Source organism: Rhincodon typus, chromosome 3 (genome assembly GCF_021869965.1).
Source record: "Rhincodon typus isolate 14 chromosome 3, sRhiTyp1.1, whole genome shotgun sequence".
NCBI lineage: Eukaryota > Metazoa > Chordata > Chondrichthyes > Orectolobiformes > Rhincodontidae > Rhincodon > Rhincodon typus.
In genome coordinates, this window is record NC_063334.1 from 59,499,892 (window position 1) to 59,524,362 (window position 24,471).

Genomic DNA, 24,471 nt, shown 5'->3' on the forward strand with positions numbered 1-24,471 from the left:
TAGTGTGATTTCCGAACTGGTAAATGGATAACTGATATGGTATTCACAGACATACAGCTACAGAAGAAATGCAGGAACAGATCAGGGATCCTATGCCAAGTCTGTTGACTGGATCATGGCCGTTGATAGTCGATTTAATCACTTTCACTTGAGCTGTCTGAAATGGCAAAATGAAATACCAGACACTGAAGTGTTCACCCAAACTGGTGAAACATAATGAGACAATCACAGCTGAGTTTCAGTTAGCCATGTAGCCAGAATGCCTGACAGTCGATCTCCAAAGCAAACTTTCAATGGAGATCTTAAGTCTGAGACTCAATTTTATGGTGGCCAATGAAATTGTTATAAGGACCCTTTGAAGGCTTCATTTAGGAGTTTTGATATGGCCAGAAGAAGCTCGTCCAGGATCACTGCACCTGACACAGCCAAATACAAATAATGTCACCTCATTTAAAAGCAAATGTTTGTCAGAACTGGGGATCAAACGTTAGGACAGGAAATCTTCAGTGAACAACTCATCCAAAAAAATCATCTGTGGTATCCTTTCGTCCTTGCGACAAAAATTTCTGGCTGCTGATTGACCTTGGCAGGCACCTATGTACTCAAAGGAACCCTACCAAATACTTCATGCAGACATACTCATCTTCATCTTGAAGGATAAACAAGACCATGAATCTAGGACCACCTCCAAACCTCCCAAATTTGAAAGTTCAGTCAATCTGTTGGTCATATTGAACAATCTAAATTTGTCCTAAGTTTGTCTTTTGTTACTTTATACCAATGTCTCCTTGCTGTGCTCTCCCAGTTTAATTATTCTTAGTTCACTGTTTCCAATCTTGTGGACACAAGATATGGGAGCAGAATTAGGCTATTCAGTCTATCCAGTCTGCTCTGCCATTTGATCGTGGCTGATATGTTTTTCAATCCCATTCTCCTGCTTTCTCTCTGTAACCTTTGATTCCCCCTTACTAATCAAGAATCTATCTTTCTGTCTTCAAAATAATCAATTATCTCACCACAAAAGGTTTTGGAGGTCATGAGTTCCATGGATTCAGCACCCTCTGGCTGATGAAATTCCTCATCTCAGTATTAAAGGGTTATGCCTTCATTCTGAGGCTGTGTCCCTGGGTCTTAGCCTGCCCTACTGGTGGAAGCATCTTCTCCATGTCCACTCTATCCAGGCAACTTAGGATTCTGAAAGTTTCAATGAGAACTCTCTTTATCCTTCTAAAAGCCATCAAGTACATATGCAGAGTTGTCAACCATTCCTCATGCAACAAGCCCTTTATGCCTGGCATCATTCTTGTAAACCTCCTCCAAGGCCAGCGCATTCTTTTTCGATATGGGTCCCAAAATTGCTCACAATTTTCCAAATGTGATCTGACTGGAGCCTTATACATCCCTGATCTTGTATATTCTAGTGTGTTAATACATTTGCCATCCTAACTGTTATCTGAACCTGCCTGTTAACTTAGAGAATCCTGAACTCGGACTCCCAAGTCCCTTTGTGTTTCAGCTTTCTGAAGTCTTTCCTCACACAGAAAATTGTCTATACCTCTACTCCTTTTACCAATGTGCATAGCCTCACACTTCTCACATTGTATTCCATCGACCACTTCTTAGCCTCCCACTCTCATAGCCTGTCCAAATCCTTCTATAGCTTCCCCGACGCATCAGCACTACTTGTCCCTCCACTTATCTTTCGTCATCTGCAAACCTAGCTACAATGCCTTCAGTTCCTTTCTTTAGGCCATTAATATATAACGTGAACAGTTGTGGTCCTAACACGGACCCCTGTGGAATTCAGTTAGTTGCCGGCTGCCGTCCTGCAAAAGACCCCCTTTATCCTCACGTTCTGCCTTCTCTCCGTCAGTCAACAGTCAATGCTGTATTCATGCCTGTACCTCGCCCCTATGAGCTCTTATTTAGCAGCCTTCTGTATGGCATCTTATCAAAGATCTTATGGAAATCCATATAGATTACATCAACTGGTTCTCCTTTGGGTAACTTGCTCGTTACCTTCTCAAAGAATTCTAGCAGATTAAGGAAAATCCCAAGGCTTTTTATATATGTGTAAAGAGCAAGAGGGTAGCTAGGCAGAGGGTTGGCCCACTCAAGGACAGGGAAGGGAATTTGTGTGGAGCTGGAGGAAATGAGTGAGGTATTAAATGAGTACTTTGCGTCAGTATTCACCATAGCGAAGGACTTGGTGGATGATGAGTCTGGGGAAGGGTATGTAGGTAGTTTGGGTCATGTTGAGATCAAAAGGGAGGAGGGATTGGGGGTCTTGGAAAAACATCAAGGTAGACAAGTCCCCAGGGCCTGATGTGATATACCCCAGAATACTGAAAGAGGCAAGGGAAGAAATTGCTGGGGACTTGAGGGAAAACTTTACATCCTCACTGGCTACAGGGGAGGTCCCAGAGGTTTGGAGAATAGCCAATGTTTTCCTTTGTTTAAGAAGAGTGGCAAGGATAATCCAACTAATTACAGGCTGGTGAACCTTACGTCAGTGGTAGGGAAATTATTGGAGAGGATTCTTCGAGACAGGATTTATTCCCACTTGGAAATAAGTGGGTATACTAGCGAGAGGCAACATGGTTTTGGGATGGGGAAGGCGTTTTGGTTTTGCAACATGGCTTTGTGAAGGGGAGGTCATGTCACACTAACTTGGTTGAGTTTTTTAAGGAAGTGACAAAAATGATCGATGAGGGTAGGGCAGTGGATGTTGTCTACATGGACTTCAGTAAGGCCTTTGACAGGGTCCCTCATGGCAGGCTGATACAGAAGGTAAAGTCGCACGGGGTCAGAGGTGAGCTTGCGAGATGGATAAAATAACTGGCTCGGTCATAGGAGACAGAGGGTAGCAGTGGAACGGTGTGTTCCTGAATGGAGGGCTGTGACTAGGGGCATTCCTCAGGGATCAGTGTTGGGACCTTTGCTGTTTGTAATATATATAAATGATTTGGAGAAAAATGCAACTGGTCTGATGAATAAGTTTGCCGATCATGCAAAGGTTGGTGGAATTGTGGATAGTGATGAGGGCAGTCAAAGGATACAGCTGGATATAGATCTGTTGGTGACTTGGGCAGTGAGATGGCAGATGGAGTTTAATCTGGAAAAATATGAGGTAATGCATTTTGGAAGGTCTAATCCAGATGGAAAATATACAGTAAATGGCAGAACCCTATCAGTACTGATAGGCAGAGAGATCCGGGTGTACAGGTACACAGGTCACTGAAAGTGGCAACAAAGGTGGAGAAGGTAATCAAAAAGGCATATGGCATGCTTGCCTTCATTGGCCGGGGCATTGAGTTTAAAAGTTGGCAGGTAATGTTGCAGCTTTATTGAACCTTAGTTAGGCCGCATTTGTTCAATTCTAGTCACTATACTATCAGAAAGATGTGGTGGCTTTGGAGAGGGTCATGAAAAGATTTACCAGGATGTTGCCTGGTATGGAGGGCATTAGCTATGAGGAGAGGTTGGAGAAACTTGGGTTGTTCTCACTGGAATGATGGAGGTTGAGGGGCAACCTGATAGAGGTCTCCAAGATTATGAAGGGCATGGACAGACTGGACAGTCAGAAGCTTTTTCCCAGGGTGGAAGAGTCAGTTGCCAGGGGCCATGGGTTTAAGGTGTGAGGGGCAATGTTTAAAGGTGATGTACGAGGCAAGTTTTTTACACAGGGTGGTGGGTGCCTGGAACTCGCTGCCAGGGGAGGTAGTGGAAGCAGATACTATAGTGACTTTTAAAGGGCATCTTGACAAATATATGAACAGGATGGGAATAGAGGGATATGGTCCCCGGAAGAGTAGGGCGTTTTAGTTGTGACGAGCAACATGTCTGTGCAGGCTTGGGGGGCTCAAGGGCCTGTTCCTGCGCTGTAATTTTCTTTGTTCTTTGTTCTTTGTTCTTTTATTTGTCAGGCATGACCTTCCCTTGATGAAGCCATGCTGACTCAGCCCTGTTTTACCATGTACTTCCAAGTACTCTGCAATCTTATCCTTGATAATGGACTCTAAAATCTTACCAATGACCGAGGTCAGGCTTTTCTTTTTTTATTTAACCTATTTTTCTAAGCAAGCTTTTCAGAGATGCTATTACTCAAGTCTGGAGCAAGTAGGACTTGAACTGGGCTTCCTGGTCTAAGTGTAGTGACACTACCACTACGACACAGAGGTCGGGCAAACAACATGTAATTTCCCATCTTGTGCCCCCATCCCTCCTTAAACTTTCGCTGTTTTCCAGTTATCTGGGACCCTCCCTGACTCCAGTAATTCCTGAGGGATTACCACCAATGTCTTCACAATCTCCTCAGAACCCTGGAGTATAGTCCATCCGGTCTGGGTGATTTATCCACCTTCAGAACTTCCAGCTTCCCCAGCACCTTCTCTTTAGTGATGCCAGGGCACTCCCCTCAGTCCCGACCGTCTTGAAGTTCTGATACGCTACTGGTGTCTTCCACCGCAAAATGCCTGTTCAGTGCCTCTGCCATTCCTTTGCTTCTCATGACTACTTCTCCAGCCACATTGTGCCTTGATTAATTAGACCTGAACAAGTATAGTTGATGTGTGATGTTTGGTATATATTTTGATTACAACCTGCTCTGACTTGGTTTTCTACTATATTTAATTCAAAACAATTCAGCATTCTTAGTTTTGCTAATTTTGCTCTAAATTGGTTAGGCATGATTTGTCTTGTGTAGTAGAATGTTGTTTCTTTTGATTTTTATTTGAGAAACTGACTTTCTGTGCTATTGCTTGATTTTAATAATGTTTTAATAATACATGACTGTTGTAAATCTGATGCTTCTTAGGTCCTCAACAAGATCCCATAGCTGCTTGTGATTTCATCTTGAAGACATATCAAAATCAGAATCCAGATAAAGAAAAGGTCATCTACTCTCACTTCACATGTGCTACAGACACCGAGAATATACGGTTTGTCTTTGCTGCTGTCAAGGACACTATCCTACAGCTAAACCTGAAGGAATTTAACCTGGTATAAAGGACAGACCCGACTTCACATCACTCAATACTTCTCGTCAAGCTGTTTTTACTCGACAGCTCAAAGTTGTACATTTACAAATTTGAATCCAGTTCTAAGGTGAACTTGGTGTTGACACTGCAGATACATCACTTCTGTGTTCTGTTCAGAATTTTTCATGCACAGTTTTTCTATTTGCAAAAAATTGCTTGCGGAATTCTGCACATATCTGAAAAAGGATTTGCACAGATGTTTATAGCTTTATTAACTGAGGTGTTTTTATACATTAAAAAAAATTGCCGGGATATGGCTCATGTTGAAATGGACCTAAATATGTTTTCCAAAGGTGACTGTTTTACAACTTTTGTAATAGTAAATGCTCCCAGATCTAGTTTTACATATCTCACTGTGTGAAAAATATATGGCATTCCTGGAATCCAGAGGTTTACTGAATGCAAAACATTATCGAAAATAAAGGGTACAAAAGAACTTTATGGTTCCCATTATGACTACTGGCTGGGTTGGCATTTGGCATACAGAGGAATTTTAATTGAGTAAATGATTGGTGTACACAACACGTACTTTGACTTCCTTTGACATTTATTCTGATTTTATCCATTCAATCCATTTAGTATCATAGTGTAGATTAAATCACAGATGTCTTCAACATTTAAAATACTGATATCATTAATTATTGCTATCATTAAAAGTAATGTAGAATAAGCACATTAAGAATTTTGAATATGAGCTGCAAAATTTAATAGAAAAAGGAAAGAAATTTTGAAGTTTTATTAGCACAACAGATTCCAGAATGATTTTTGTGGACTAATGTAAAATGTTTTTATTCAAGCTATTAAAACACAACTTGCTCACTTCATTTGTGACCAATGATACACATACAAGCTTAGATTGTAGAAGACTTCCAGTCTGCTTTGATGTTTGTGCTTTCATAGAGTTGCAAAGGATAGATGGATTTGCTTCACAGGATTTTATTTGTTCTATTATTATCCTAATAGAAATTACTCCTAGGCACATCAAGCTTAAATGCTTACAGACAATTGTAAATACATATTCTATATATATTGCATCTTTTCTAGCTTTCAACATTATTTATCTTGGTCAAAAAGGGATATTATTTGTTGAAATAATGTAGTATCAGTAATTGTAAAAGACTGTAAGGTGTTTCCACATTTTGGAGAGTTAGGTAAGTAATCACTTTTTGTTCTGAAGTTGAAATATAATGTGTAATGCACAATTCTGCCATATTGCATTTTGATTTAAAAAAAAAACTCTTCACGGATACATTTTATGATGAGCAGATCTGTTAGAGATTATAATTTTTAAAGACCAACAATGTCTTACCTTTTTGAGTTTTTACACTTTATGCAATAGGCCATGGTTTTTGAATGTTAAAGTATTGTGCCTTGAATTTGAACATCATATATATGGAGGCTTGCTTTTGCTGTCATATCCCTTCTGAATGTGACAGGAGTGATGCATCTGAATGAAGTCAGTCTGCACTGTTAGCTTCTTTCATCATAAGTGCATTTCATTATGTTACATCCCTGAGAATTGGTTGCTAAGGTGCACTAAAGCTGCGTAATCCTTTGTGGAGGCCAACATCATCTGAGTTTTTAGTTTAAAACAGTAAAGGTTGTGCTTTCTTACTTTTACTTGAATTCTTCAATTTGCAAGAAATCAAAATAAAACTGAATATAGAAGACACTGGCTTAGATGTTAATAGACCTGGGTGATATAGACAAACAGAGTTTGACAAAATGAAATAAAAACTGAAAGAACTGTGGATGCTGTAAATCAGGAACAAAAACAGAAGTTGCTGGTAAAGCTCAGTAGGTCTGGCAGTATCTGTGAAGAAAAGATCAGAGTTAATGTTCGGGTCCGGACCCAAAATGAGAACTCTGATTTTTTTGTTCACAGATGCTGTCAGACCTGCTAAGCTTTTCCAGTAACTTCTGTTTTTGTTTGTGAAAAATGAATATATGGACAAATGTGTTTCTGCACATTATTATGGAGTCTTAATCTGTGTGAAGGTTCATTATACAGTACATCCCCCCCCCCCCCCCCACCTTGGTGTTCATAAATTACGCATCTTTTAAGCATCTTTTAAATTTGTGAAAGGAATTAACACATCTTCACTAGGATTTGATTTAAATCATATTCTGGAGTGTGTATTTGAGCAGACAGTTTGGTGTTGATTCAACATGTTATGCATGCTATGATAGCCAAAAGGTCCTTTCATTTGGAGAAAGCCACTTGTCTGAAGTAGGAATTTCTAATCTTGAGTAACTGAATTTGCAAATTTGCAATCTGGGAATCAGTTACATAATTTGGATAAATAATGTTATTTCAGTAGCTATAGATTGAAACCTATCTGTACATATTACAATTGTTAAGAAGTTGACCAATAGGTGCCAAGCAGAATGCTGTCGCCATAAACAAAGAACTTGCCAAATACCATGTTTTCAGAAGGTGCTAAAATAGATGATAGAAGGATAAAATCTTAAATGCACTTTTAGTATCCTTGTTTCAGCTACATCACACTTGTATTTTGTTTTATTGTTTCAAGTTAGCTAAATATGTATATTTCACTCTTTGGGTAGGCTTTTAGATTCAATAAATTGCAGCTGTTAAAATCTGACACAAAGATTGTTAGGATTTTTCTATTCTTGTTTTGTAAAGTATTTTGTTGGTCATTAATTAACTGATCTGTACTTTGAAATTAAACACGTTTCGTATTTGGTAATGCTGCTGTTTTAAACTGAAATTAAACACAAACTTGGTTCTTATGTTTCAGTTTATCTGATTTACCCCGACCTGTAAAGTCTACATTTAAGACAGCAGTTGTTCTATTAATTATTTGGATTACTATGAAATGAGCTCACTGTAATTTACAACTTGTACTTTGTGAGTACCACTGAAGGCAAGGATTTCCTTTTTTGTTAAATAGTGCAGTCTATTGTACTATTGAAAAGTTAATAAATGTGCACACACACAGAATAAACAACTTTAGGGAAAATAGCTCCTTTCAAACATAAATGTATGAGTATATTCCTACAATGTTACATTGAATCTTGTCCAATGCAAAGCTTTGAGTTTTGGGACCAAAGGAAATACAATAGTGAACTGGAATCCATCTTTTATAATGGGAATCTTACATAAATCCCTGATATGCTTCAGAATAGGTTTCTGAGGCAGTAGCACCCAAGCGAATGCTGAATGAATGCTATATATTAAAGTGATGGAAATTAATAAAGTGGGTTGGTGGGTCCGTGTGTGGATTTTACTGCTGTTGGGACTTTTTGTTTGTAAAAAAGCAAATTTGGCCAAAATAAATTTCTACTGTAAGACAATTAAAATGCCATGATACCCTTGTTTCAATCTTGGCTTAATTCCATGTTCACAATGCAGGTTCCTCATGGCATCAAATCACTATCTAGCTTCAGTGCATTACACTTAATATAGTGAATCTTTTGGAACATTCTCTTGTGTTCCTGGTTATTCATATTATTCATGTCATGGGACAAATTAAAATTCCAGGTTTCCTCTACATAGTCTTAAGCCAAAATAAATGTTCTATTGAGTTTGGTACAAAGCGGCAACCGCAGAGAAAAAAACATTGAATAATGTATTATGTAAAATACTTCCAAAGAATTTGTGTTTTTAAAATTCTCTCCAGCATGAAGACAATAGTAACAAGATCATGTCCTTCAGACTATTTGGGTAAGTGGCATTGACTCAGTTACAATACTATTCCTATTTTGCATGAATGTATTTTTTCCCCCTTTACTGCATGGAGTAAATTCATTCGTTTTTCTTGTACCATATCTATGAATAATGCAGACTACAGGGCAGTACACTTTTATTCAACAATTTGCATTTGTACATTTTTAAAAAAAAAAAAAAAATCATTCGTACCATTGTACCAATGGTACAGTGCAAAGCGTTTTAAAAAAAAAACTCAAAAGCAGCACTTGGAAAAATAACAAAGCATTACTTAATTCACAATTTTTCACATTGTTAGAAATGATATATCCCCATGATAAATTTTAGTACAATAGTGATCAGTCTGAGGCTAGTCTCTGTAAAAGTACATTTTAGGTCGTGTGTTGTTACAGTTTTCAATAACAGACATTTTTATGATGCAAATGATTTGGGTTTACCCAATTATTCAAATACAAGGCTGAGAAGCAGGAACATTGGCATTAATGCTTCAGCACAAACATAATACTGAGGTACCTGTTCCTTTACCCGGTTACAGAATTCCAAAGAAGCAGACATTGGCAAATAGATACCTATTAAAGTTTTGTATCAAATAGGCTAGAGTTTTTTTTTGAGGGAGTTTTTCACTTGAATATATCTTTTCAAGTAGTTATTTTATTGAATGTTGACTTAAGATAAATCCATGTCAAAAAAAATAAAAATTCAGCAGCAACTGAAGGGAATTCAGATATTGAAAACCTTCTCCATCAGCTCTAACTAATTATCTAACAAAAGACTTGTGTATTGTTTATTTCAGATGAGTATGAATTTTGTGTTTTCAATTGTAATTTTACCCTTGACCTAATGCAGATCTGTAGCTGTTTTAATTGTCTATTAAAATAAATCCATTGTAAGTATGCTTTCATTGTGTAAGATATGGGTAGCTTCAAATGATTTATTTTTGATCATGGTTGAATGAATCAAAGGCAGGCTCCCACAAATGGTCCAAAAGAAGAGGTTAGTTTAAGACAACACACAATAGGTGTGCTGCAAGAGAGTATGTGAATGACTGACTGACTGTATTATAGTTACAAGACCATTACTTGCATATTATCAATTGTGATATGCAATACGTTAAACTAGCAAGTATTTAATTTGTGAGAAACAAACATGAGATTTGTTGTTTTTTAATGAGCATGAGGGACAGAGAATCCAGACAGTTTAAATAACATCCCAAGGAGAAGAAACAATTAAATTATTCTTCCATCATCTAGTATCTTCAAAAATACGTGAAATGCATATTTTACTGTCGCTTATTTTTCTAAAGATTTTCATAATTGATGAACAGTTGGTTGCATGCACATGCAACCACATCAGGAAATGTCAATTCTCCAGTCAGTGTACCCAAAGTATTAAGATCATTGGTTTGGAATGTGTGCTTGTAATAATAGTGAAACTGCTGCTATTTATCATTTTCACTGCAAAACTGATAGCAAACTCTGCCATTTTCAACATGCACAGTTAAACATAGTGATCATGATGCACTATTCCACTTTTTAATCAGCAGATTATCACTGAACTTCAACTCTTTACACTTTTTTTTGAGTAATAATAACAACATTTTAAGTCACTTGAGTTTGTACTGTTTACTGGTGCTGAAAACGAATTAAAATTTTAGAATCTGACTGTCCCAAACATGTAAAAGTGAATGACTTTTCAAAAATATTTAGATGTTATTTTGTCCTTAGTACATCTTAATTATGTTTCATGCTTTTAAACGTATATTTTCCTATTTGAGAATGTGTCAGTTCTGCTGTAGCTGTACCCTATAATCCTTAGAAGTGACACCAAATCTGAAGAGATATCAGAATTGAGGAAAATCCAAGTACCAGAGCCCATTAAATCTTTATGGACAACTTTGTGGTTAACATTGCCATCTAGACCTGAATTTTGTGGTCAAGGGTAGTGTCAAAAACTGTAAACTCCAGCCTTCCTCATAGAACTTTGGCAGTATTAGATAAATAGCTTTTCTAATTTAGATGTTACTACTGTTCCATCATTAGTGACCAATCCAAAGCCATAATCTAAACCCCTAAGCAGGACTGTTGATTTTCAAGAGATTATATTCAGGTATCATATCCATTTCTCATTACACTTAGAAATAGCTAATTTCAGTTTTATGGACTAGATCTTAAATTTTGCATTTACATTTGAGCTGCTATTAATGTAAATGGATTTATTGAACCTCGGACAATTCAGTCCCCATATTGTCAAATAAAAGATGATGCATTTATTTCTGGTACCAAGTATATTTTAAAATTTTGTTTCAAAATACAGACAAGATCTTTTCCTTGGGGCACTATCAGCAAGCTTATGCAAGTGTTATAGTAGTCAAACTCCACTTTTTTTTTTAGGAGAACTGTAACCAGGTGAAGTTTGAGGGGCAGACTGCAATTGTAAATGGTATTATGCTTTTACTTTTTAGTACTTAAAGATTTTTAAGAAAAAAAAAGTGTCAACATTATACCATGAATTTGGATAAACAGTGATCTTTAAAATTTGGTACAGACTATAAAATATACTTTCATGACTCCCCCATCCCTTCCCAAATGCTATCATTTTCAAGGTCAACATTTCTTTTGGAGGTAAATTGGCATAGTTGCTGCATATTATACATAACATTAAAATGCATAATATAAATTCTCTGCAAACATGGTAAACCTTTCAGATTATACAGTGCATCTACATAATTGAAGTTTGTAGAAAATTGCATATTAACATTATATTATCAAAGGCAGGAACTTAAAAACACAGTTAGCCATGAGCATGATCAATTACAAACAGAAGATTCATTATGGTGATTAGAAACTATTCATTGTTATTTTATGGGCTGATTACATTAACACTCATTGTATTGAATGGTATGTGTAAAACATGATGATAGATTCAGCAACATATGTATTTCAGGAACTATAATGGTATTGAACAAAGTAGAAAATACGTATGATTTGGAGCATGAAGTTTGAAATATCTAGTAGTTTTGTTATACTAAAAATTTGAAAATTAAGTCTGGTTTTCAAATTTGTCATGAAAAAACCCATAAAAGTTGAACCTTGTATTAAGCAGAGAACAAATATTTGCCTGGATCTGTGGAGACTCCATAATTGTTTAAATTTCAGTGCATTAAGTTTGCATGGAAGTCATTTGAATATTAATACTCCAGCATATATCCTCTTAATGGTCCGAATACACAAGTAACAATATGATTTGCTGATGAGCATGATTAAGTATTTACAAGAATATGAATCTTCTGAATTTATAATGGAATATAATTGGAGGATCTTGGACAATTGATTAACAGTCCAGCTAACACTAATTATTTCTAGTATAGTAAACAAATAACGAACTCCAGGTGGTGTAATCTTGTATTCAAATACACTAATGCATTATTTTGTGAATTATTTTCAAATTGGTTTTGAGTTTTTAAATGTGTCAAACATCTGGATATTTCAAATTGACCAGTGACACAAAAGTAAGTCACAAAGCACTGCAGCGAAGAAAGTCATTGGCACATCTGTGTTATTGAAGGTATTTTGTGGCACTTGGTAGTGTGGTGCTTTCCTTCGGAAAAACCATTGAGCCGTGTGAATTAATTAAACACTTAAGCCTATTAAAAAAGTGAGATTTCCATTCTATGCTACATTCCAACACCTGAAAATTCAGGACGGAACCACCAAATTAGATCGAAATCAGATACAATAATTGTATGGTTTTGAAAGAATTTCAAATTTCTTAAGAATTAACTGAATAAAATATTTAAACTTAATTGTGTACGGCATACGGTTCATGTGAATTTAACTCCTTTTAATAATAGTTGAAAATGAGCTACTTTTCGTGATTATGAAATTCCTAATACTTCCTGTAGCATTCATATCTTTGGATGATGATCAGGTACTCTTCTTTCGCGCACTTCATGCAGTTTTGCCAGAATCCACTGGGAACAAAAGTGTTGAGATATTTACACTTAGCAAAATATCAATTTTTAAAAAATCTTATAATACTATTTAAGCATTAACTCTCTACCTCTAATCTCAACTCAGCCGTGCACATTCTGGATTGATTGTCATGTTTATAGTAGCTAAGGCCCTAACCGTTGGCATTTCCTTCTGAGTACAATGTAAATTTACAAGAATGATACCTGGACTTTAGGGGTTAAGTTTGAGGAGAGATTACACAAATTAGGCCTGTTTAATCTTCAAGATATTTACAGGAAAAGATGGCAGATAAAGCTAAGCTCTTAGCACCGTTTAGGAGTCTGAAACTATGCCCTCTACTCTGAGAATTAGGACTGGACCATTCAGGAGAGATGTTGGGAAGCATTCTTATACAGAAGGGTGGAAGATGTTTAGAATGCACTTCCACAAATGGCTTTGTTAAGCAAAATGTATTAAGGGATATGGACCACAGATCAGTCATGATCTCGCTGAATGGCCTACTCTTCTTCCTATGTTCTTTCTGGCCTGCTGTGCCTTTCAATAAGACTTCAATTGATCTGACAACAGCCATAAAACCACTTTTCCGATCCTGTTGTAGATTCCCTAAATACCTACCTCTTGGAGCTTGATCAAATGTTTCCTAATGTGAAATGCCCTAGGCCACACTCTTTATGTAGTACCTTTCAAAGTTCTTGTATGATACACAATTTAATGGAATACATTCCAGCATTTTAATAAGTCATAAATTGTAGTTACATGAGCATTTAAGTAGTCCATTACAGTGAGTTACAGCTCCAGCATAGCATGAACACACGCTATTACCCACAACAACGCAATTTCAGCTATTTGCGTAACCAAGATGCATAACATCACCTGTTTAGGCAGAACATAAATCAGACTTGCATATAGAGAAGAAATCCATTCTGCAAATTGTGCCATTAAAGCTTTTTGGAAAAAAAGCTATCCAGCCAAAGGCAAGTACTTATCAATGCCTTTTTAAGGCAATATTGAATTTGCTATCACTATCCTTTCAGGCTGTACATTCCAGATCATCTCAACCTACCAGAATTTTTTTAAACATAGCCTCTTTCTAAACTAATTAAATCCATGTCTTCAAAATACTCATCCTGTTGTCACTGCAGTCAATGTATCCTCAAATAATACCCTTTGTAATTATAAACAGCTTCATTAAATTTCACTTCAACTGTCCATGCTCCAATCAAAATCAATGTAGCTTCTTCAATTTTGTGATACTACGGAAATATTTCATCCTTGATACCATGATTATAATTCCTCTGGAGCAATCTATATATGTAAACATAGCAAGATTTAAACAATATTGAGTCTTGAGCTGACAAGTGGAAAATACCATTCATGCAACATAATGACCTCACCTTGCATTAAATATAAATGCAATTGTGTTTTGCCACTGTCTTGATTTTACCTTGTATAAATAAGGGCTTTTAAAAATACATTCAAACAGATGGGTAGCATTGGTCCAACCCTAATTGCCCTTGAATGCTGCAGTTCATGTGATGTAGATACACATATATAGTACTGTCAGGATGTTGATCAGGCAGCAGTGAAAAAAATAGGAATATAGTTCCAAATCAGGATAGTGTGTGGTTTAAGGGGAAGTTGCAGAATGTGGTCTTATGTATCCACTCCTTGTCCTTCTCTATGGTTGAGGCCATAGGTTGAAAGACAGTGTCTACGGAGCTTTGCTGAGTTGCTGCAGTACATCTTGCATTTGGTGTACATTGCTACTACTGTACGTTAGCGGTGGAGGGGGTGAATGTTGAAGGGAGTGGTTGAGGTTCCCATCCAGTTGGCTGCTTTGACTTGGATGGTGTCAAGAAGCTTGTGTGTTGTCGGAGCTGCAGTCATCGGGCAAGTGAGGAATATTTCATCACACTCCTGACTCTTACCTTTATAGATAGTGGACAGACTTTGGAGACAAGGTGAGTTGCTTGCTACAAAATTCTTGGTCTCTAACCTGCTCTTGTGTCTGATTCAATTTAGTTTCTGATAGTAATGCCAGGGGATAACAGTTTCTTCAGACTTGTTAGAGATAGTAATTGTCTGGCACTTCTGTAGCATGAAGATAAATTGCCACTTGTCAGCCCAAACCTGGATATTATCCTGATCTTGCTATATTTGGATTATGCACAAGAACTACCAAATCCCTCTGTACCGCTATCTTCTGCAGGCTTTCTCCATTTAAATAACATTCAGTTCCTCTTTCTTCCAAAGTGCCCAATATTTCCATCTGCAAAATTTCTGTCACTCATTTAACCTGTCTCTTTTCATTTTCAACTTTGAATTATTAACAGTTAAGTCAAGGTATACTGAGCCAGAGAGGAGGCTAGTAAATTACAAATAAACCATCGGAGAAAATGGCTAATAAGCTTATCTTGAATTTTAGCTTATCAAAATGGTGTACAGCCATATTAAAGAGAAAATTCAATACCTGTGCATCATCTTCAGTTTTGAAATTCACAATTTTTCCATATTCTTTTGCATGGAATACAGATTTCACACGTTCCTTTAAGAAAACAGGGAATGTTAGTTGAAGATAGATAAATTACATGATGAAAGTTCATGATGCATTGCTGTTTTGAACCTTGGATTCTAAAGAAAGAGAACCATGTTCAGCATTAAACTGTATTTCTGTATTGTGTGTTAAGAGGAGATATAATTTTATGTTAGGTTTTCTTGAGACTGGTGGAGGTGTCTGAAGTTTGTTGATACATGTATTTTTAATTAGGTTTGCAGATTTGGAGTAGAATTTGAAATAAACAGTGCACACATTAAAAACACGTGTAGAAGAAATCAAACCTGCTGTTGCCTAACAACAGGTGTCCAATACCTTGGAAAAAGGGAAGAACTGTCCAGAAGTTCAAGCAGTGCGCGCAGGTTTAGTCAGAATTAAAAGGTGCAGTTGCTTAGCTGTTTCTAAAATGTCAGGGCCGGGGAGGAAGTCCTGAGGGGCTTAAAAGAAAACTCAAAGCAGAAAAATGCTGGAGGTGAGGGTATGGAAAACCTACGTGTCTGTTCTGAAAGTGTTTCCAAACCAGGGAGAAGAAAATTCCAGAAACCAATGACTGCCATGCCAAGTGATCAAGGAACTTTAAAGTGGAGACAGGGTGACCCTTCACTGAGGATAAAGAGGTTGAGCTTAATATTTATAATAAACTAAGTTTATTACCTAAGAAAATAACTTCTACATTATATAAGAATTATATAACTTTGTTCCTTTTGTTAAAAGAGCATTGGCAGCTTCTTGCAACTATGTTCAATGACCACCAAGGTACACAGTTAACAAAAAATCAAACTTCTGGTTCTTGAAGCCAGGGTTCACTTTGGAATCAAAGTGGTACGTAACATTGCCATCTGCCGTGATCATAACATAGTCAGCACGAGCTTTTAACCAACCATGGCTAAAATATTAGTCTTTCACTTTACAACAAGTTGTATTTATATAGGGATTTTAAAAACCTTAAATACTACTTAGGAATGTAATCAAACAAAATTAACATTGCCCAAAGGAGTTTTTGCAATCTGACAGAGAGAGGTGTGTATAGAGCTAGTGCTTAGAAGTCTGAGGTTATCAGAAGGAGATAGTAAGAACTGCTGATGCTGAGTCAGAGATAACACAGTGAGGAGCTGGATGAACACAGCAGGCCTGGCAGCATCAGAGGAGCAGGAAAGCTGACGTTTTGGGTCGGGACCCTTCTTCAGCTTATCAGAAGGTTGTTGAGTGGGAGAAGGTTACAGGGATGAGACGTGAAGAGATGTGAAAATGATGATAAGAATTTTAAATTGAGGTTCTGCCACACCAGTGAATACACGGATCATAGTTCTTACCAGTCGCATTCAGCTAAGGTTTGGATGCGTTTTAATTCATGAAAGTTAGAAGATAGGATATCAACCAGGAAAGCATTGCAATGGATCTGGAATCAGGGCCCAATTGATGTGTCTGTGCTAGATTTGGTGATGACTGACTTAGCGAGTTGTAGCCAGAAATATTTAACTCCACAATTCTTGGACATCCTCTGAGATGTGGACATATGGAAGATATTCTGAATAGCTCAGTTGTGCAGCCATTTCCAGAAATACTAAGAAGGAATTGTGTGCATCAATATGAAAGCGAGAAAGATACAATAGACATCTGTGAAGATCTATCTTCGAAGAAGATTAGAATTGTATCAAGAGAAATGTCCATGGTGGAAGAGTAAGGGTTTTTTTTTTGGATGAAGATAGTCAAGCATGAACAGCTTTATTGATACAGAAGTATGGTGATTTGCAATTTTCATCTGATATGAGGCAAAGATTTTATAGCAGTAAAGATAACTGTGCTTCTAGGGTATTGCAACGATTCTGATTTGTTTTTAAATCATTTATGAGATGTGGGTGTCATAGGCTGGGCTGGTGCTTAATGTCCAGAAGCCAGTTAAGATGCAATCACATCACTGTGGGTCTGGAGTCACATGTAGGCCACACCCAGTAAGAATGGCAGTTCTCTTCTCTAAAGGATATTCGTTAAGTAGATGGGGGTTTTTTTGATGAGAGTTATCATTAGAGTCTTCATTCCAAATTCCGCCATCTGCTTTGGCAGGATTCAAACATGACTATCAATACCCCTAGGCCATTGTCACTCCTGTATATAAGTTGCTCTTGAACAAGGCGATAATTCGAATTGTTCAGTCATGTTCAATTATGAATCTGTCCACAACTACATGTTAAGCTTCTGATGTCATATTAATAAATATAAAGTTGAATATTTTGATGAAGTTTACTCATAATAGGTACATTTTAAAACAAAGCATCTTTTTCAGGTCAATATATGCAAAGACCAGCTTCTAAATGTTTACTTACTTTGGCTTCAATACGTAACCTCCTTCCAGCAACAATAAAAGGTTCTTTAGTGAATTCCTCGAAGCTATACTGCCATTCACAGTTCAACTGCCCAAATGTTCCTTGTGTTACAAATAAGATACCACTGGAAAATGATATTTAGTGCAGTAAGATTAACAAATGGTTACCGTAAATATTTATTCCAAAGGTTATTTCATTTCATCTTAAAGACATTAATCTAAATCCCATACAGTCAGTTTAAGTATAATTTTCATAGGTCTGCGTAGTGCAATGTATCAATGAACGTACAGGTCAGCTTATGTTAGGGCTCCCCTTTAGAGCAGAATAAATTCTGCTGAATTAGGTGGCAGTGTAAAACAGGACTTGGAGGACAAAAATAGGCAGCTTGACTGACTTGCTTAGAACACCCAGATTAATTGCAGGAAGTACCTCTCAGGTGGTACACAGCATTCTGTGAAGGACACCTTCATCGGAAAAGCAGTACGAGCTGTAATACCATTTCCAAGATTAAAATTTGCCCTTTAATTACTGTACTTACTCCTCTATTAGATTTGCCAACATCGCAATTACAGTTTTTATTCTTTTATCTGAAGCCAATGACCATTTCTCCTGTGCAACATTATCGTGTTGGAGGCAAAGTTTAAATGATTGAACAAAGAACCCTTCTCTAATGCTGCTGGAGTATACCATATGCAGTCCAATGCTCATAATTGCAGGTGAAAGTATAAGCTTTCTGTAGCACTGCTTCCTTGAGCTTTAAACAGGTAAGAAGACAGGTAACTACAAACTTTATCTCCTTGCTTTCTGTGTCTCTAAACACTAAAAACCTTGAAATACAGAATCAGTGATGTTTGTTTTAATGAGCTGCTCAAATATTGTGAAGAATTAGCCCCAAACATTTCTGAATATATCCTGAAGAAAAAGGGACTTGAACTATTTCTCTCGAAGTTCTCAAATTGTGCCTGAAGTGAACAGTGGCTGTCTGATGCTGGAGCTTTAAATCACAGAATCCTGCAAATGACTGTTGTGAAATGGGGATGTGGTTTTCCTTGCCCCAAACATACTGCATTATAAAGAACCTGAGCAAAGTGAAAGTATGGCTCTGCTTGTCTGAAGAAGCCTTAATCAGAATCTCGTGTCAGAATTGTGGAACTCACTTATGTAAGCAGAAAGTGTAATGATAATCAGATAGATTGCCACTCATCAAACAATCCTGCCGAGACTTGCATTTAGGTATGAAAATGTTTAATTGCAAGGATTAAGTAGTTTAGGAATATAACTTCTAGGTTTGTTATTTAAGTATTAAGGTGGTGGTGGTGGGGGAAGAGAGAATATCTGAGCATGACAGGTTGTTAAACAAACCAAGTAATTACTGTTCAAAAGGATGGACCATGCATACTTAAATGTTAGAAGGGCAGGAGTTTTAAATGGCAGTTGGACACAATTAGCTGGGCATCAAGAAGATAGCAAATTGGAGGACCCTCTTATGGCACAGTGATAGTGTCCCTACTCCTGGAAACAAAAACAAGGGAAAGACAGCAAAATCAGCTACTTCTCTTCTGCAGCACTGTTTGTGTTCAGGTGTCCTTGGACAAGGAGTAGGCAATGTCCACGCATATTCTTGATGCTTTGAAAAAGGTGAATACTGCAGGAGGTGGAGTGCCTTATCTTCCCTTTTCACTCCATCCCTCTCACACTAACTGTCTCTCGTCTTTGGTCTACAGCACCCTTGCTGAGTATTTCATGAAATTTGATTAATTGGAAACATAGATGATTTAGTGGTGTTCAATAATGTATAAAAAAATGCCATGGGTGATATGGTAGGAAACAAAGTCATTCAGTTGTGTGAGATAGCACTTCCAGATGTTAGAAAAAAAAAGTGTACAGTAAGTTGGCTGCTCCTGTGGACTTTTCAGGTAAATTGGTTATTAATTGGAAACACACGTGGTGGGGGAAACAAACAAGTGGGTGTATGAGCATTTCTGGGAATCAAAGCGAAGGCTGTTGTGGTGCAAAGGTAATGTCTGTACCTCTCACCTAGCAGATGTTGGTTCAAGTCCCACATGCTCCAGTGGTGTGCAATAACATCTCTGAATAGGTTGATTAGAAAATATCAAGACTGTAAATGAGTAAAATGCATTCAATTCCCCTCGCAAGTAACATGCTATATAAAAAGGAGGGTTGAAACATGACTGGGAAATCAGGGAAGCTCTTAACATATCCACATACTGTTCAGACCAAAGGATAAATTAGGGAATTGTGGATGATGAGTTGAACCTGTATCTATGAAGGGTGTTTTTGATTGATTTTGCAGTGACTGAACAGGCAGATCGTAAAGCCCATACTTGAAGTGTTTAAAGAGAGGGTCACCTGGCTGAATGTTAGTGGAAGGATCCCGAGGAATCAGTGAATTCAAGCATTTGTGGTGTATTTAGTTTGGTCCCAGAAATGAAAGACACCTCAAGATCCATTAAACATGTTAAATTAGGGGTACTTGCTTTGTTTAATTCTTATACAAAAGAAATTTTTGTTTACAACATGAAATTATGTGGGATAACTTTCATCAAATTAAGAGTTCAAACTTAACTAGGAGTACTACTTAAAATCATTAGAAGTTGAATGGATCTCTCAAAACCTCTTTACATCATCCACACTTATTCTGTATCATCTGCATACTTGGAACTATGACATTTGATCTTCACATCCAACCATTCTTATGAATAATGACCAGCAAATCTTTTTATTGTGATGATGTTTTGAGGGACAAAATTGGTCAGGACACTATGAATAATAATTCTTTTTTCTTTACTCATTTACGGGATGACGCAGTCACTGGCTAGGCAGCATTTATTGCCCATCCCTAATTACCCAGAGGGCAGTTAAGAGTCAACCTCATTGCTGTGGGGCTGGAGTCACATGTAGGCCAGACCAGGTAAGGATGGCAGTTTCTTTCCACAAAAGACATTAGTGAGCCAGATGAGTTTTTCCCAAAAATTGACAATGGATTCACGGTCATTGTTAGAGTCTTAATTCCAGATATTTAACTGAATTCAAATTCCACCATCTGCTATGGCGGGATCCGAATCTGGGTCACTGGATTAACAGACCAGCGATAATACCACTCGGCCATCGCCTTCCCTTCTTGTTCCGCTCTTCTTCAAAATATATCCACCAGACTGGGTAGACAGCATCTCCATAAGACATATGAGCAGAAAGTAGCCCGGGGAAACAACCTTTGTGTCAGTCCTGTCAAGTCCCATAGGATCTTGTTTCAATAAGGTCTTCTATATTCCAACAAGTATTGGCCCAATTTACTCAACCTCATGACTGTCTCTCCATACCTGCTTTACTGCCACCAATATTAGTATATCTTTTCTTAGATAAAGGGCTGAAAATTGTTCACAGATTTTGAGTTGTGATCTGATTAGTGCCTTGCATAGTTTAAGCAAAACCTCGCTACGTTTATGCTCCATCCCTTTGAAATAAAGGCCAACACTACATTTGCCCCCTCTATCTGCTGAACTTGGATGCTAGCATTTCATGATTCATGAATGAGGACCCCCAAATCCCTCTGTTCTGTAACTTTTTGCAATTTTTTTCCATTTAAGTAATATTCGACTCCTCTGTACATACGCCAAAGTGCGTAACCTTACATTTCCCCACATGATATTCCATCTATTACGTTTTTGCCCACTTGCTTAGCTTGTCTATATCCCTCTGCAGACACGGTCATCTCATCACTTGCCTTCCATCCTATTTGTGTGTCATCTGAAAACTGGGTAACAGTACACTCACTTTCCTCATTTAAGTTATTAACATACACATTGTAAATATTTGCAGACACACCACTAATTAGATTGCCAGCCTGAAAATGCTCGCCTTTTCTCAACTCTCCATCTATGAGTTAGCAATCCTCTATCCATGCTAATATACTACCTCCAACACCGCAGGCTCTTACTAAGTAGCCTAAAACGTGGTAGCTTATCAAAGGTCTTAGGAAAATCCATATATTACTTCTCCTGCTTGTTACCTCCTCAAATTCTCATGGATTTGTCAGGGCATGATTCCCCTTCGTAAAGCAATGTTGACTCTACTTGATCACATTATGCATTTTTAGATGCTCTGCTATTACATCTTTTAAAACATAGTCTACCATTTTCGCAAGAACAGACATTAAGCTAACTGGCCTATGACTACCTTTGTTTTTTGTCTCCTTCCCTTTGTAAATAAAGGTATTACATTGGGACTTTCCAGAATCTAAGGGTTCCCAGAAGATTACTACCAGTGCATCCTACAATATTGTGATAGATGACATATTCCAGCCAAATGGCATAAAAACAAGTGTTCCCTGTTCAATCATTCAATTTTGTAGCATTTTCTTAGATTTGGGTAGATAAAGACACAGTTGTTGCAAATAAGTCTGCTTGTGTGACTGGCAATTGACATTGATCCCAAATGAAAGCTTATAAATGTATCAACTTCACACGATAGGTTGGGAATTTTGCAAATGCAATTGAAATTTGATTACCAAGAGCAGGACAATGTGTGAGCATTTTCAAAACATTTTCTAAACTCATGTAAAGTTTACAATCTTACCTTTTTGTAATCATAAATAAGTCTGAATCATTAATCATTTTATGTCCAAAGTACTTGTATTTGGCAAATCTTCCATTTTCAATTTTCTAAGGAAAAAAGATAGAGATGGTAAAACAAACTTGATAAAATAAGTGTGTATTTTCATTTCAGTGCATTGTATGTTGAAATATGGCTGCAATACAAAACATTTAGATCTAACAATTTTTATGTTAATAATAGCGTAACATTTACAATTCAAGATGATAAACATTGCACAAATATCTAGTGCAAAAACCTTAATTAGCCTTGATCAATATTCAAACTCACCCATCCTCACAATGTCACAACCAGTGTGCTAGTGGCAAGACTTTATGGCATAAACGGTTATATTTGAGAGAAATTAATCATAAACAATTGTAATGGTTAAAACAGCCCAACAGTCACATACCTTGTATCAACTAACCACAAGGCTAAGTTATGGAATATTATGGTGGAGAAACTATCACAACGTAAGGTACTTTGAACTTGAACTGTGCTACAATTGCACAGAACCGTGGTGAGACCACAGCTGGAGTACCATGTGCAGTTTTGGTCTCCTTATCTAAGGAAGGGTGTTCAGGCTATAGAAGGAATGCAACAAAGGTTTATCAGAGTGATTCCTGGGGAATGACTGGACTGGCATATGAAGAACTACTGGCTTGGTGAGAATGCACCTGGCTCTGTGCGCCATTCTGGTCCTTTACCTAAAAGAAGGATATACATTCCATGGAGGGAGTGCAGTAGAGGTTCACTAGACTAATTCCTGGGTTGTTGGGACTGTGATCTCCACACTTTAGAAGAATTGGGAGAGACTTCATAGAAACCTATAAAATTCTAACAGGACTAGACAGCATAACCAAAGGAGGCAACACAGCAGGCCAGGTACCAGGTAACGTCAGGAGGAAAGTTGACGTTTTGGATCGGCAGCCTTCTTCAGAAATGGAGAGGGAGAAGGGAGCTGGGAAATAAAGAGTGGGGGGGGGGGGGCGGCCTGGGGAAGGTAGGTGGGATGGTGATAGGTGAGTGCAGATAGGGAATGGTGGGGATTGGTCAGTGGGATGGGTGGGGCGGATAGTTGGGAGAGAAGATGGACAGGTCGTGTCAGGTCAAGGAGGTGTGGATGAGAGGGAGGCTTGGACATGGGATGAGGCTGGGGGTGCGGAGGGTTGATCCCAATGATCAGGGAGTCCAGAACCAGGAGTAACAAGTTGAAGGATGCATGGTAAGCCATTTAAGACTGAGATTAGGAGAAATACCTCCGCTCAGAGTGATGAGCCTGTGGAATTGAATGTTAGATATAGGTCTTAAAGGTAATGGGATCAAGGGGTAAGGGAGAAAGCAAGAACGGCATATAGAGTTGGATGATCAGCCATAATCACATTGAAAAGTGAACCAGGCTCGAAGGGCCAAATAGCCTACTCCTGTTCCAATGAACCAAAGTTAAAAATGAAAGCAGTAGGAGCTATAAATTATTTTGCCCTATCAAAAATAATGTTCCACAAGCACAGTTTAGTTATATATGATTAAACAATACGACCTAATTACAGAAAATAAATTAGCATTCCAAATAAAGGTCAGTGACAGATACTTGGATGATGGAAGTTGAGAACCAGTTCTATCAGACTAGAACTTAATTACCTAAGCAAATAATTGCAATACTGTCGTCATTATAAATCAGTGGTAGCTAAATGGAACACCTTACTTGGATGAAATTTTCCATTTCTGAGAAAGGAAAAAGATTGGTTACCCACGAGAAAGTCCAGTTCTGAACTGCTGATCACAAGAGCTCTTTGATGTAATACAGAAACACCTGAACTGGAATCTGGCTTCTTCACATACAGTACTTGGCCTCTGAAAAACCTAGTATGAAAATAGTGTAGTTTACTGAGTTAACTGTATGGGAAATGTTCAACTTATAAATTGTCAATTACTTCAACTCATTTAGGTAAGTTCTGAAGAAGTCATCGTGGACTCGAAACATTAACTGTTTCTCTCCATTGATTCTCCAGCATTTTCTGTTTCTACTTCAGATTCCAGCTTCTGTAGTATTTTGCTTTTATCTGATTTGAATAAGATTTAGTAAGCCTATAAAATTATATCTGCAGTATATGGGCTAAAAGAGAAATCAGAATAGTTTCTCAAGGGCAACTAGGGATGGGCATTAAAGACTGGGCAGCGCAACGATGCCGATATCCCATGAGTAAATTAAGAAAAAAAGAGGGACTGGGAAAGCTGACTGGGATGATGAGTGAGTTTGCGAGCATCACTAAAACCATCT

The 24,471-nt window shown here is 37.6% G+C and overlaps 2 protein-coding genes across 2 annotated transcripts in view; one reads left to right on the plus strand and one right to left on the minus strand.

The window, feature by feature from the left end:
- LOC109912519 (guanine nucleotide-binding protein subunit alpha-14) overlaps positions 1-7,793 on the plus strand; it is a 35,250-nt gene extending 27,457 nt beyond the window's left edge. Inside the window, 1 exon segment of the mRNA XM_048593466.1 lies at positions 4,817-7,793. Within this exon segment, the coding sequence (XP_048449423.1) occupies positions 4,817-5,007 (191 nt within the window). The 3' untranslated portion in view covers positions 5,008-7,793.
- A 2,523-nt stretch (positions 7,794-10,316) lies between these two features.
- vps13a (vacuolar protein sorting 13 homolog A) overlaps positions 10,317-24,471 on the minus strand; it is a 330,557-nt gene continuing 316,402 nt past the window's right edge. Inside the window, exons 56-59 of the mRNA XM_048593475.1 lie at positions 22,176-22,261; positions 17,580-17,703; positions 15,172-15,246; positions 10,317-12,700 (exon numbers count right to left, since the gene is read on the minus strand). Coding sequence (XP_048449432.1) covers positions 12,635-12,700; positions 15,172-15,246; positions 17,580-17,703; positions 22,176-22,261 — 351 coding nt within the window. The 3' untranslated portion in view covers positions 10,317-12,634. The remainder of the gene's footprint in view (positions 12,701-15,171; positions 15,247-17,579; positions 17,704-22,175; positions 22,262-24,471) is intronic.